This window comes from Aedes albopictus, chromosome 2, assembly GCF_035046485.1.
Source record: "Aedes albopictus strain Foshan chromosome 2, AalbF5, whole genome shotgun sequence".
Classification (NCBI taxonomy): domain Eukaryota; kingdom Metazoa; phylum Arthropoda; class Insecta; order Diptera; family Culicidae; genus Aedes; species Aedes albopictus.
Genome location: NC_085137.1, coordinates 67,882,509 through 67,897,099, shown reverse-complemented (window position 1 = coordinate 67,897,099; position 14,591 = coordinate 67,882,509). Strand labels below are relative to the sequence as shown.

The following is a 14,591-nucleotide window of genomic DNA, read 5'->3' as shown; positions in this document are numbered from 1 at the left end:
CATATCAGGTTTTTCCGAAGGAACTGGGGGTCATAGATGGTCTCATGGTGAGAAATGGCGGAGTCATTTTTTCATCGGGGCTTCAGCAGGGTGCGTTGGATATCGCACATAGGGGCCATCCTGGAGTTATTTCAATCAGAATATGGCCGTATATGGACCGTGGAAAATCGCGTGCAAGAGTGTGCAGAGTGTGCATCAGTGCCAATAAGGAAATCCTGAGCCGATGCTACGTAAAGAAATGCCTGATCGTGCGTGGCGGGATTTGGCATTGGATTTTTTTTTCCTGCAAAGGAGTGTGTGACACATTTGGTTATAGTTGATTTCTGCAGCCGATTTTTGACTGTGATTGAGATGAGGACAGCATGTGCGCACAAGAGTGTCGAGGCACTGGAGCGAGTGTTCGCGGAACACACTTGTCCTGAAGCGGTTCGAATGGATGATGGACCTCCATTTGCCAGCGAGGAGTTTTCGAGCTGCTGTACCAGCGGGAAGCATCCGACTAGTCCGTGCCATCCTTGGTGCCATCCCCTACTGGCCCCAAATGAGTGAGTTGGTCGAACGACGGAACCAGGGGATGCTCCGAGCGTTGCGAGGTCATTCTGGGAGGACTGGAGGAGGGCGCTTGAGGATTGTGTGTATTCTTGCAGCACCGCCCCGCATTCTGTTGCCGGGGGGTCTCCGATGGAGCTGCTTACTGGAGGACCTGTAAGGGGCCTGCTGCCTTTATTAGCACTTCACTGCAGGGCAGGCTGTGCGCCGATAAGCGACAGCACGCCGAAGGGCCAGAAGTAGCAATTGGAGACGCCGTCATGATCAAGGGTTATGAGACGGGAGAATTGGAGCCCAGCTTTCGACCGGAGTGTTCGGTGATTCAGAGAGGTGGAAGTGACGTTGTTGTTCTTGTTGGCAGTGGAGTTGGATATCGTTGGCCTGTAGCGCACTTGAGGGGGATGGTCATTCCGCATGATGCAACGACCGATCCAGATCCTACAGATCCAGCTACGACAGATCCCGCTGTGACAGGTGCAGCTACGGCAGATGCAAAAAAAACAGCTACCGAGAATAAGATGACTCGAAGCCCGATTTCTAAGGAAACGCCACCACCCAAGCGCTCCAGAAGAATCGCAAAAATGCCAACGCGTTATAACGGATGATTGGGTCAATTTTATTTTTCAACACTATGTCGGTATCAATAAAATTCTTTGTTTTCATGCATATTTCAATCCTCGGACCAGGTGAGGAATGTAGAGTATATAAACACTATTGATGTACCCTGCGGTAATTAGATTTGCATTATATTTGTCATTTGTATGTCTATTGTCTGTGACGCTTTGGTTCAAGCTTTAGTCGTCTATTTGTCTATGGAAATGTCATTATTGAGAAGCTCAAAATAAACAATAACAGTAGAAGTGTAACCACATCGGAAAGCGGAGTGACTAATAAAGCGCTGTTCGTCACTTGAGTGAGGTATGCGGAATTTCTGCAGCATCCGAAACTGCACGTAATCCGGAGCGACTCGACACCTACACCACGTTGCTCATTGAAATTTGGCAACTCTATTTTTGTTTTTGTTTTGATTTTCGGATTTGTTATGAAACATAATTTCAACAGATATTGCGGAGGTGCGAATGAAAAGCTCGTTATTTTTACGATTGTTGCCATCCTCAGTCGATTCCGGTTGGTCTCCAGGCGGTTTGGGCGTCAAATAGCACCAAAACAGAACTTCCGGAATTAGCGTCTGCAAGAGGAGCTGCTGCGGATGCGAGTATAAGCGCAATATTAAACTGTTTTGCATTTACAGTGTACATCGCTGTGACATTTCAACACTTTTTAATTCGACATGTGTCGAATAAGCGGGGTACGAATTAAAGTGTCGAATTAAAACGTGTCGAACAAGCGGGGTAAGACGGTAAATCAAATACAATGTAGGGCTAGACATTCTGGCCGAAACACAGGGATTATTTGCGTTTGTCATTTATTATGTTTCCAGTTCAAAACCGAATTAGCGACATTTTTTCTTTGACTTCCGCTGCTTTTGCCTTGCGTTGGACACAATGTCGGAAGTGGGGCGCTGTATAGTGCACCAGGTGTACAATACAGCGCCCCACTTCCGACATTATGTTTAACGCAGGGCAAAGGCAGCGGAAGTCAAAGAAAAAATGTCGCTAATTCGGTTTTGAACTGGAAACATAACCCAAGTAACCACGAAGCTGTATATAAGTGCATCAATTTGGCCATATATTTATATTTAGAATTGTGTAAATAATGCTGCACTACTTTAAACACATCATTGAAGCAATATTAAAGCCGAAAAGGGCCCCACTAAAATTAAATTAGTGCCACATATTGCAGCACGTTGACAGCCATTGCTAAAGTGACATAAATGCATGTGCTGTACATTTGCATTAGCACAGTTTAATACGTGCAATACGAAAAACCAAAACAAAAATCTATTTTTAGCACCGTTTCGTTATCGACGGTACTAATGCCCCCCCACATGAATGTTTTAACCATTTTTTTTGTTGCCGGGTCGGGAGTCGAACCAGAAGTGTTGAAGACCGCTAGATGAGTTCCATGAGCGCTGGTGCCGTAGACCGTTTCTGCTACAGTGGTAACAAGAGATATTTCATTAACTAAAAGGAAAATGTTCTTCTGCCTCAACCATTGCAGTAGAGGGCAAAACGACTATGGCATATGTAATAGAATCCCTGTAATCACATTCTGATAAATCACTGATAAATAAATAATGCATTCTAGAAGATATTTAACCAATATAAGAAAATTAAAACACCCTTCGTGCACTGCTCATAACATTATGCTAATTGCGGTTTCCATCATTATTGGCATGTGATCATCAGAAAAGAGAAAAGGTCATCTCTAAAATGGTGTTGCCGAAGAAAGTCGTCGATCGGTGGTTCAAACGAGGATTAAGTTGGTCGGGAGTCCAACCAGAAGACCGCTATAGTTGACCGTGAAGTTGTTAGCTCTTCTTGATTTCATTTGTTTACCATTAGAGTCAAGCTTTTATAATTGTATTGTTAGAGCAACCTTTGCTAGTTTGTACATTGCATTTATACAGTTTCTGCAGTGTTGAATTATTGAATTATCGTATATCACCTTTTAATGCACCCTAATGTAAAGAAAAAATGTAATGCATCAAAACATTGATAATGCCAATCTAAAGGATTATTGCATGATATGTGTAGAATTACTGCATTTCGCATTGCAAAGGTTGATATGCAGTCTTATTCGTGCACTGATATAATGCTTGTGGTTACTTGGGAATACACTCAAGCGTTGTGCAAACGATCGTTGCGCCATCTCTAAATGGTTGCAAGTTGGGTTCCTTATTGAATTGGCGGATGAAAGGATTCACTCGCATTTCGTATGTTAGCATAAACGTCTGTTATCTGTGGTTACCCTATATTTTCGTTTTACCCATTTTTGCCAAGATTTTTGCGAATGTGCGCTTTAAAAACAACTTTTCTTAGCGTGTATGCTATAAATGTTGCTATAAAAGAAATCATTCAAAGGAAGAGATGTGAGTAGTTTCCTGTGTTTTGATGATTAATCACCAAAACAAATCGATGATATTTCGTCATCAGTTCCAACATCAAATAATTTTCAGAAAACGTAAAAGCAGCTTTTACACCTTTTCCACGGTTTTCACGCAGTAAAATTGGAAGAAAAACATGTCCAGCTCGGACCAAATCGAGGACGACGAAGTGCAGGAGATTCTCAAAACGGGCACCGACCTGCGCCAGTATTCGGCCCAGATCGAGAAGGAATTCAAGGAGGTGGAAAACCGCTCCATCGAGGACTACATCAAGGAAAGCCAGAACATTGCCAACCTGCACAACCAAATCGGTGACACGTCCAACATTCTGGAACGGATGGAATCGATGCTGATGGACATCCAGGATGCGCTGAATAATATCAGCACCGAGATTACGACGCTGCAGAAAAAATCGGTGTCGATGTCGGTGCAGCTGACCAATCGGCAGTCGGTCAGGGCGCAGCTGTCTCAGTTCATTGAGGACATGGCAGTGCCGGAGGAGATGATAACGTGAGTAGGCTACATACTAATTTGAAAGCGTGTTTTGATTATTTTACGGTTTTCTACAGTACGATCATGGACACGCCCGTCACTGAGAAAGAGTTCGTAACCCATCTGAACGAGCTGAACCACAAGCTCAGCTTGATGAAGGAACTCAATTTCAAGGAGTCCAAGTCTTCGCAAGACGTCAGCGATGTGCTGCAAAAGCTAAAGATAAAAGCGATGAGTAAGCTCAGGGTTTACCTGATGGAGCAGATCTACAAATTCCGTAAACCGATGACCAACTATCAGATTCCGCAGAATGCAATGTTGAAGTTTAAATTTTTCTTTGAGTTTATCCTTTCGAACGAGCGCATTGTGGCGCAGGAGATTTGCAACGAATACATCGACACGATGGGTAAAATCTACTACAGTTACTTCAAGAGCTACTCGACCCGGCTCGCTGCTCTCAAATTCGAGGAAGCCGTCTCGAAAGACGACCTGATGGGCCTAGAGGACACCGTTACGAGGAGCATCTTCTCCAAGACGAGTTCGCTGAAAAATAAAAGCACGGTGTTTTCGATCGGAGACCGTGGGGATGTACTTAACCAGCAGCTGGAGGCACCGATCATTGTTCCGCATGCGCAGCAGAAAATCCGTTACCCGTACGAGTCCCTGTTCCGATCGGAACAGTACGCCCTGGTGGACAATGCCTGCCGAGAGTATCTATTTGTGACGGAGTTTTTCATCGTACGGGGTCCCCAAACGCAAGAACTGTTCAACCAGATTATGGGCAAAACGATGGCGTTGTTAATTGTAAGTTGTTGGATTAGTATGGGGTTTTGAAATTTTCTTTCTAGATTTTCCCATTTCTCGTTTCAGAAAAATCTCGAGACCTACGTTCAGGACTGTTACGATACCATCGCGCTGTTTCTGTGCATTCAACTTTGTTTGCGCTACCAACTGATGTGCCACAAACGATGCGTTCCGGCTTTGGATAGGTAACTCGGTGATACACACTCCAACCTTTTCATGTTAAATGATGTAGTAGAAAAGAGAGGGTGCAGATGCTAATACAGAGAAGGAAGGAATATAGTATAACAATCTTGTCTATCATAGGTACTGGGACAATCTGCAGGCAGTCATCTGGCCTCGCTTCGAGCAGGTTTTCCGAATGAACATCCAAAGCATTCAGGAGTGTGATCCTACCAAGTTCCCAAAGGAAACCGGTCCGCACTATGTACGTAGAAAGTTTCATATGACATTTCTTTACACTAATTCTTGTTATTTTCTTTGTGTAGATTACACGCCGTTACGCAGAATTTTCCGCTGCCATTGTCGGAATTTCGGAGAACTTCCCAAATGAGTTGGTCAGTCATCTTCTTTTGGAATTGCAGGAGGAGGTAAAATGTTTTATGCTTCGTATGGCAGCGATATTCACGACCCGCAAGGAACAGCTCATCTACTTGATCAACAACTACGACTTGGTCCTGGGTGTCCTGATGGAGCGAACCCGAGACAACTCCAAGGAGGCCGAAGCATTCCGCGAGCTGCTCAGCACCCGTAGTTCCGAATACGTGGAAGAAATACTGGCTCCCCACCTGGGAGGCATCATCCAGTACGTCAAGGACTGTGAACAGATGCTGGAAAAGGAACAAACCGAGGAGTTCAAGCGCCAAGAGCGGCGTTCGCTCCAGTTGGTAGCCAATTTCTCCGCCAACTGGAAAAAGTCGCTGGAGGAGCTGAACCGCGAGGTGTTCTTATCATTCCCATCGCTGGTAACCGGATCACAGCTTTTACAACTGGCCCTGGCTCAACTGGTGCAGTATTATCACAAATTCTATAAGCTACTTACTCCGAGTGCCCGAGCTCAGCTGGTCAACATTCACGTGATCATGATCGAAATCAAAAAGTATAAGAGTAACTATTAAGTGTGATTGGTGATTTATTTATACGACGAATAATAATAGAGTGACGATTAGTAAAATGCTGTGACGGAAAAGACAAAGCGTGTGGCCGTTTATTACGAAACTACAACACTACATTAGCAAAACCGAAAATTACACCTTGCCACTTAAGTTTTATGCCGAAGAGATTTGCGCTCCAAAAGGCCACCGGATTTAGTCCTCGTCAGATAGAAGCATCTCGACCAAATCCTTGTTGGAAACCTGCTCGCCGTCCAAACGCTGGGGCGACTTCCAGCGTAGCAACGTCGGCAGGAACACCAGATGCGTCCGAGGATCCTTGCGGAAGGGATTGTTCAGGTCTTTCCAGCTGAAAGAAAATTAAATTAGAACGTAGGTAAGTATAATTCCAATAAGCTACTTTCGAGCGTAACGCAGCAAGTGCTATGCATATTATGTTTTGGATACTGCAATTGGATTGGATGATGCAATTAAATTTTTGTTAGGGCCAATTTCTTCACCTCGGCACAAGTGAAATAAATAAATAAACCTCGGTACAAGTATCATAACTGCTAACAAAATTTCATAATTAGCATCACAGAACTTTGTACGCTAGTAAAAGAACCATCTATTATGCGAATGAAAATTGGTCAAAACTGTACAAAATGCTTACAACCACGTCTGTTTGTTTTTCATCCACAGTTAAAAGTAATGCATCGATTTTTATGAAATTTGGCACAAATAATAAACATACACCAAAGAATTCTCAGTCAAATACCGTGAGGTCGCCATTCACCGCTCATTTACCTAACGGCATTTTCGTAAAGTTCAGGACATTAAAATTCGGCTTTGGCGATTTTTTTTTTTTGCTAGGTTTTTAGCTGCACTCTGAATAGAGTCGAAACCTCTACACTAGACCTGAAGATAGAACAGAATACGTAATCTTTCAGGGGTCTGGTACGTTTGGCATAAGGCCGTTTGGCATAATGCCATTTGGCATAAGGACGTTTGGCATAAAGGACACTTGGCATAAAGGACATTTGGCATAAAGTACGTTTGGCATAAAATGATTCCAGTAAAAAGTGAATTACATACTTAACGTAAAAGAAGGATAAGTATACAAAAGAAGGATAATACATTATAATGCATTAATTTTTATGGATATAATATGCAGACAAGGATGATTTGCTGGAAAGAACCATTACCGGAATCTAAATTGCTTGTATCGATGAAGAACAGCCTATATACAAAAGAAGGAACATTCCCCTTCCGAAAAAAAATCGAATTCATGGAAGCAAAAGGTTATTTCGAAAATAAGAGATCCAATATAATGCACCAACAACAAGTTTGCCTTCTTTCCCTTGAAGGCTGTTCTTTAATTTTTCTCCAGAGGGAAAATATATTTCACATATTCTTTATGCCAAACGTCCTTTATGCCAAACGTCCCTTATGCCAAATGTCCTTTATGCCAAACGTCCTTTATGCCAAATGTCCTTTATGCCAAACGTCCTTATGCCAAATGTCCTTATGCCAAACGGCCTTATGCCAAACGTACCAGACCCATCTTTCAGAAGCAGTTTACCAGGCGTACGCGGATACCGGCATCCATTAAGACACTGTTGCAAACTGACTCAGAAAGTTACGGTAGGAGTTTGGAAAATTTTCAATTGGTCAGTCAGTCATTAAGTAGTCATTTATCAGGATTTGTCTATGTCGTGTTCTAGACACACAATTCGTACTTGTCTTTTTGTTTATGTTTGTGGTATGGTCTATTATTTTTCTTATTTTGTCGTCAGTTGTCGTATATTTTATCAAGACCTTTTAATTTCTGGAATACCGTGCGGTACCCATATTCTGAACGGTTAAGGGAATCTCACAACAAACACTAAAATAAATGGAAGTTCTTGTTGCTAGAGATAATACTTCACATTACCATCAAATGTGTTTGTTGTCTAGCTAAATGTATAAAATAAATTAAATCTCATAATAACTTCCAGTCTCTGATCTAGACATATTTTTGTTTGTGGACGACGTGTTCCTAATTATGGACACCATAAGAAGCCGTGATCCTAATTCTGAACACATAGTGTTACTTACTATGTACAAACACATTCTCTACGTTCGCAGTTCAGTCAAAAACGATATGTTTTGTAACGATTGGATAATAGAGGGGCTTAATAAAATTAACACATCAACTCTCGATTCAATATATGCTTCATAAAAGGAAAATCTATGTTGCATTTGCCGACTGTTCAGAATATGGAGCTGTCTATAATATGGTGCTCGCACGGTACTGTCTTATTTTGTTCGATATTTGTTATTCATTAATTCAGTACTATTAGGAAAGTCTAAGTGGAATGTTAGATAGTTGTTATGTTTGTCATTTTTATTTTTGAAGATACGCGTTTTTATACTGTACTTGACCAAGATAAAAAGTCGTCTTTCGTCCACAAGCATGAAGAGTACAGTAATAGTCCTAATTTTTTATAGATGCATGTCACAGTCTATCGCTCTTCATGTAATGCCAACATTCGAAAACGTCAAAATGTCTACTTTGCCATACAAAAAACACAGCAAGTCAAAGAAGTAATTAGTTTTCGTCGTGTCAATCTACATTGGTGTCAAAAATACGTCTATGTGTGTATTGATCAAACGTTAGCTTTGAAACTATCATCATTATTTAATTTTGGCTTTCGTTTTCAACATAAGTTATTTGTTTGATTTTAATTTTTAATTAAAGAAAGCATTACTAAGTATCAATGGAAGTAAGGTGCGGTGCATAGGTATTAGGATTTAATCACAAAACGACCACATTTGAAAACGTTAAAAGTGAAAATATTATTCAAATCGTAGAAAAATTTCAAGAGCTATGTATAAGCAGATCAAAAGTATGTGTGCTCGTTCATAAAACACGTTGCGATTTTAGAAATAGGGATTGGGTTTTAAGTTTTGCGTTGCCTAAGAGATTGGGAAAGGTGGGAGATCAATTTGGTGTGTTTAACCTGTGGATAGAATGCGTTAATAATTATATAGTCATCGTTATTTACCTTTATGCTGATTTTAAGGGTAATCAGTGAACATTTTATATGTAATACTTGCGAATTTGTTCCAGTGTTAGCTATTAGGGGTAGGCGAGGCAATATGGACACCCGGGGCAGAATGGAAACCCTCAATATGTTGAAATATGCGAACTTTTCATGAATGGAGGATATAGTCCATTTGTCTAAAACGTAGTTTCAGGAAAGAAACATTCGAAATTAAAATTATAATTGATTTTACACGAAAAAGTTGCGTCCTCCATTTTTTGTGCATGGAAATTATAATTTTCACACCATCTAAAATAAGATTTAGTGATTAATTTATTGCAGGTCGAATAAAACCTGATATTTCTAGAACACATGCAAGTAGTTTTGCTGTATCTACATGCTTAACATGTTTATATTTTCTTCTTTATTGTATCAAAAATCAAGTTTGGAAATATCTTCTGCTGCCGGGGCAAAATGGACACTCACCTTTTTGAAAGAAGCGGCAAGGGAAAAATATAACCTAAATCACAAACCAACCAAATTCTTCGATTTCAGTATATTTTCGGTTAAATGTTCACTATAGTAGACATAAGGTGAAACAAATTGGTCAAAAAACGACAGCAGTGGAAAATAGTTGTTCTAGGCACAGCTATACATGCCGACAAAAACGAAGCTTTTTCCAAAACAGCCTGAATTTAAGGACAAACGTCATGGAATCCCGCTTCAACAGTGCATCAGAACTTCAGACGCACAAATCTCAAGAAGCAAACTTCAAACGACAGTGCATTTTATTATTCTGTTCTTGCTATAAGCTTTAAGCTTTAAATAAAAAGATCAGGTGCGCTGGTTTTGTTTACGAAGAGATTTGTGCGCTCAAAATCGTGAGTAGGTGCCGAAGTCGGCCATTGTGGCGGCCATTTTGGGATTCTAACAAGTCTGTCCTTAAATTAACTGAACAAAAATGAACTACTTCGGCGTATTATTCATCCATAATAGTTGTTTTGTAATGAAATGACTTTATAGGTGTAAATAATGTACGAAATTCGTAAAAGTTTCATGGTGTCCATATTGCCCCATGGGGGTGTCCATTCTGCCCCGTATGCTTGAAGACGGTCATGAAAAACTAACATTTTTCATAACATTTTTTGAAGTGGATAAATCATTTTTCTTCGTGAGCATTCTTATGCAATAGATGCTAAATAGACTTTAAAAGGATACATGTATCAAAAAACTAAACTTTTTTGACATCTTGCCAGGTAAAGTTGGCAAAAACCTTAGGGTGTCCATATTGCCCCGCCTACCCCTATTATAGGTTTAGACTCATCCTGACTTCATATTGTGATGCTTTGCCGGAAATCAATGCTCGATACATTGCGTTGTTAAAGTTGAGGTACATGAAAGGAGAGGAAAGATAATATTAGTGCTTTTGGTGATACTATCACTACGGTTCAACGGGTGCAGATGAGAAGATCATCCCTGCTGGCTTGCAGCAAGGAGAATACATTTTACTAAGGTGGCGCAGATAAACATTGCAAACCACTGGTTGTCTCTTCCATTCTTCTGGTGTTCTTATGGAACTGAAATAGTGACGTCACTATTTTAGTTGCATAAGAACACCAGAAGAGTGGAAGAGACAACCAGTGGTTTGCAATGTTTATCTGCGCCACCTTAGTAAAATGTATTCTCCTTGGGCTTGCAGCGCTCATCAAACTCAGTGTACGGTAATGCTTAAACTATACGAACGCGAATAAATAAATGCTCGAACACGAATATATAAAAAGAATCCCACCTTCAAGTGATCCTCACAAGAAGCATTTTTCGTTCAGGCACTTTGAATGTCCATTTGCAACTTGTTCATACAAGAAATCTGCCTCGACCAAGTTGGCAGAACGCGCCCATACCCCTTTCTGAACCGAAGGGCAGGGAAAATCGGCGTTCGCGAAAGTTGCACATCAATTTTCGTCAACAACTTAATAATTATGTTGTTATTATAGAATAAATATAAAACGATCGTAAAATATGTTAACAACCGAAAAAATGAAAATTGAAATGTGTTATCTATTGGCTACTATTACCGCTCATGCATCCATTCACCGCTCACTAGATTATTTTTTCATGAAGCCACATAAACTATTCATTTATAAAAACAAAATAACTCTTATTTACCATAAGGGCGGACGGGACGGTCGGGGAAATATCCGCCATTGCTCTGTTGCTACTAAGATGGTAATCTCAGATTCTACTTCATATTTTGCAACAAAAACCTATCACTGTGTATGCTCACTTGCAGTGCATATGCTGATTGTTTTTCAGCATCTTCAGTGCGATAGAACTCGAGATTACCATCTTCAAAATCGCGAGGCAAATTGTTAGAAAGAGAGGCAAGATAGGAAAAATAACACGGCGTCCCGTTTCACCATAATATTGATGATTCATGATGTTCAGTTCATCCTGTTTTATCAAACTGGATTTTTTACGGGTTTTACTGTTGGATATTTCTCCCGCTGTTTTCCCTGAACAGTTCCCATGTTGCCCTGCAGCGCAGTGAGGGATTTTTTTTAAGAGCGTGATTTCAGGCACATCCATATAATAACTTAGTGAAATGAAAGTTTTTTAATGTGGTAGCATGTTCCATTCAATTAGGGTAAGAAATCGAACTTTGAACTAGTCAAATTGTAATCTTAATTTGAACCATTTCGAAATTCATTAAAACGACGTATTTTTTAGGCAATTATTGTCCCGAAAAAGATGGTAAACATCTTTCCGTAATATAACCTGATAACATGGACTTTAAAAGCATTGAAAAATGCGTTTTTGTCATGGAAAACAGGCAATTGAAAAATCACTGAGATTCCACCCATTTCCCCCCAGAGAAAGCACATTTTCGGTGCACTCGTACAGCTCATGCATTGTATCACACGCAATAAGTGAACACGTCAAATGAAAGCTTATTTATCGTAGAATCGACCAACCGAATAATATTCCGCATTATTTGTCATAAAATTATCAAATTTAAGTAATTCTTACTTGGAGAATCTTATCTTGAATTGAACCATTTGAAATCTAGATTTGAACTAGTGAATGGGGGCGAGCTTCCAGTGTTGGCCTGCAGACTGCGCTAGTGGTTGCTTTGTTTACTCTTGGGCGATGGAAAATTCCAAATTTAGTTTTCGAATTCCTGAAGGATTCCGAACATTCTGAGCTGAAATTCCACTGCCTAATGAAAAAGAGTTATGAGAACTAGCAGATCCATGTGATTTTTAGTTGTTTAGCATGAAATTGGCTGTTGCGGGAATTGCTCGAGCTGCTGCCGCCACTAGTTCAAATCTAGATTAAAATTGGTTCAAATTATGATTACGATGGTTCAAATTAAGATTAAAATCACTATTGACAAATAATTCAATTTCTCAATGAAATTTGGTGCAAATGTAAACTTTTTGCCACTTTACCGAAAGCTAATACCCGTGGCTTTCATATACGTGAGACCTTACCGTAGCAAATTATTTCCGTGTGGATGAAAAAATCGATCAAAAGTGCCGCTGCTTCAGAAAGGCGCAATTTGGTTCAATTCATGATTACCTACCCTATGCACATTTGATAGATATTAGCTTGAGAATGCTGACATTGTCAATGGTGGTTACGTCAACTATGCGATCATGGGCAGTTTACAAACATTTGGTAATTTTTGTATGATTGACCCATAATGAGCGGTGAATGGGGCATGGGCAGTGAATGGCGACCTCAGGGTAATTCACTTTCGGTTTCTAGCTTGTTTTTGAGGTTTCGGAACATTAGGTTGTTGGCCTATGGCCGCTTATCTATCATGGTGGGGCTACCACATTAGATACAGTTTTCTGTAAAGGAGTATTTCCTATTTAGTCGCTGAATCGCACCTGCATGGTTAACAGACGCTCGGGACGTACCTTTTCAGTCTGAACTGAAATCAGCAGGACAAAAGTATTCTGCCCCCCGTGGAAACATAAGGCAAGAACTTGTAAGGACCAGAGCTATGCTGGATGCTTTATCCAGGTTGTCGACAAACGATTTGCAGTGCAATGTGCAATTATCTGTATCTTAAGAAATTACAAAAAGTGATTCATAGATTGATTCTAATTTGCTCATATAATCTTCCTAATGCATTACGTTGGGAACAGTTGGGTCAAAAATTACCCACAAGCACCCTGATTGATAAGTGATTTATTTGATCAAGGCTTTTTTCTTATAAGCCGCCTAGCATGACATCCCTACTACAGGATTTGCATCTCAGCTTAGTCTTCGAAGAGCATTTCCTTCTATCAACATGAACTTCCATTACTTGCATGAAAAACAATATTTACAAATGATATGTCGAAGTTCAAACAAAACTTTTCCATTCCGAATGATTTAGATAGTTAACCCAATTTTTGGATTAGATAGTGATGAGCCATGTTACACTGAAATATTCGTTATCTACTTTCTGCTTCGTCATGCGTTATCATCGCCCCCGCACTTAAAAATCAATATATCTCAAAAAGTAATAGTTTCGTTTCGTCGTCTGCTTGGTGACACATCATACTAAATAAATACTTACAACGGGCGATCGATTACGACGGTAATGAAATGGCTATTTTCCGGAGCCAACTTCAGCGCTTCCTCGACAACCGGTGCAGCTAAAAGTAGAAAACAAATATTGATAAAATTGCGTTTCTCACGATACGGTCAACTAAAAGGGTGAGATAATTGTATGCTAATAAAGTGTTTATGGTCATTAAGGGAACCGTATTTCCCACTAGGAATTTGATATCACCTGTTGAATGCGGCGGGGCTTATCTTATCGCTAGTGGTGTAAATGTAATTTATCTTCTCTCTAACTTTTGAGGATAGCCGATTACACTAGATGCCATTTAAACCAGGTTAATTATTGAACTCTTCTGGACATCCTTTGATGAAAAATTCTTTCTAATTATGTAATTCGCTCGGGACTAACCATTTCCCCTGTTTGCTAATCAATTTCCAAACTAACCCCTTTGAAACGGAACGATTTCATTAGACTACATAGAGAAAATAAAATGACAATAATTGTCAATTATTGACTAAAGCTCCACCAGCACCTACCTTTCACACAGTACGGGCACCAACTGTCTCCCTTCTCATCCTTGTCGCCCTTGAAGAAAACGTGCACCGGTTCGCCCTTGCCCTCGAGGCTCTCGGCCAGCCTGACGAACTCGTCCCAGCCACTGGCGTTGTGTCGGACTACCATTCTGACGATGCGGCTCAGGTGCATACACTGGTGTTGTTCGGAGACCACTTAGTAGCGTATAGCTTATTCACTTGTGATGGCTTCGCGCTTATATACTGAACGAACAATCACGGGACAGACCGGTATTCTTTATCCGCTTCCGATAGACTCCGTTCGATGACTAATCCTGCGCTGCTGATAAAACGATAGTGCAGGCGGCGGCACAAAAACAGGACGTCTGCGTGGAAAATGATCAGTGACGCCGACGCCATCATTGTTTAGTTTGATAGATGTCAAATAAACGTCAAACTAATAATTTTATAGCAAACGCAAGAACACACTGAATTCAGTTCACCCAAGATATCGGTTGATTTTGAGGAATCGAGAAATATCTTGCGACTTGCTTT

At 40.5% G+C, this 14,591-nt stretch overlaps 2 protein-coding genes across 2 annotated transcripts; one reads left to right on the top strand and one right to left on the bottom strand.

Moving 5' to 3' along the window:
- The first annotated feature begins 3,594 nt into the window (after positions 1–3,594).
- LOC109423919 (vacuolar protein sorting-associated protein 52 homolog) lies at positions 3,595–6,044 on the top strand. Its single transcript, XM_019698983.3, has 5 exons — positions 3,595–4,066; positions 4,126–4,852; positions 4,919–5,037; positions 5,156–5,276; positions 5,338–6,044. The coding sequence occupies exons 1-5, from the start codon at positions 3,693–3,695 to the stop codon at positions 5,965–5,967; spliced, it is 1,971 nt and encodes a 656-aa protein (XP_019554528.3). The 5' UTR covers positions 3,595–3,692; the 3' UTR covers positions 5,968–6,044.
- LOC109404799 (thioredoxin domain-containing protein 17) lies at positions 6,024–14,441 on the bottom strand. Its single transcript, XM_029871440.2, has 3 exons — positions 14,061–14,441; positions 13,537–13,615; positions 6,024–6,310 (listed from the first exon to the last, which is right to left on the bottom strand). The coding sequence occupies exons 1-3, from the start codon at positions 14,227–14,229 to the stop codon at positions 6,157–6,159; spliced, it is 402 nt and encodes a 133-aa protein (XP_029727300.2). The 5' UTR covers positions 14,230–14,441; the 3' UTR covers positions 6,024–6,156.
- Positions 14,442–14,591: the final 150 nt, after the last annotated feature.

What these genes read in the sequence shown, in the direction of transcription:
- LOC109423919 (XM_019698983.3), top strand. Translation starts at nt 3,693, where the DNA reads ATGTCCAGCTCGGACCAAATCGAGGACGACGAAGTGCAGGAGATTCTC. An exon ending in AAACGATGGCGTTGTTAATT is followed by an intron (nt 4,853 to 4,918) that starts GTAAGTTGTTGG and finishes TTCTCGTTTCAG; the next exon opens with AAAAATCTCGAGACCTACGT. An exon ending in TGCGTTCCGGCTTTGGATAG is followed by an intron (nt 5,038 to 5,155) that starts GTAACTCGGTGA and finishes TGTCTATCATAG; the next exon opens with GTACTGGGACAATCTGCAGG.
- LOC109404799 (XM_029871440.2), bottom strand. Translation starts at nt 14,229, where the DNA reads ATGCACCTGAGCCGCATCGTCAGAATGGTAGTCCGACACAACGCCAGT. An exon ending in GTGCCCGTACTGTGTGAAAG is followed by an intron (nt 13,616 to 14,060) that starts GTAGGTGCTGGT and finishes TTCTACTTTTAG; the next exon opens with CTGCACCGGTTGTCGAGGAA. An exon ending in GTCGTAATCGATCGCCCGTT is followed by an intron (nt 6,311 to 13,536) that starts GTAAGTATTTAT and finishes ATTTTCTTTCAG; the next exon opens with CTGGAAAGACCTGAACAATC.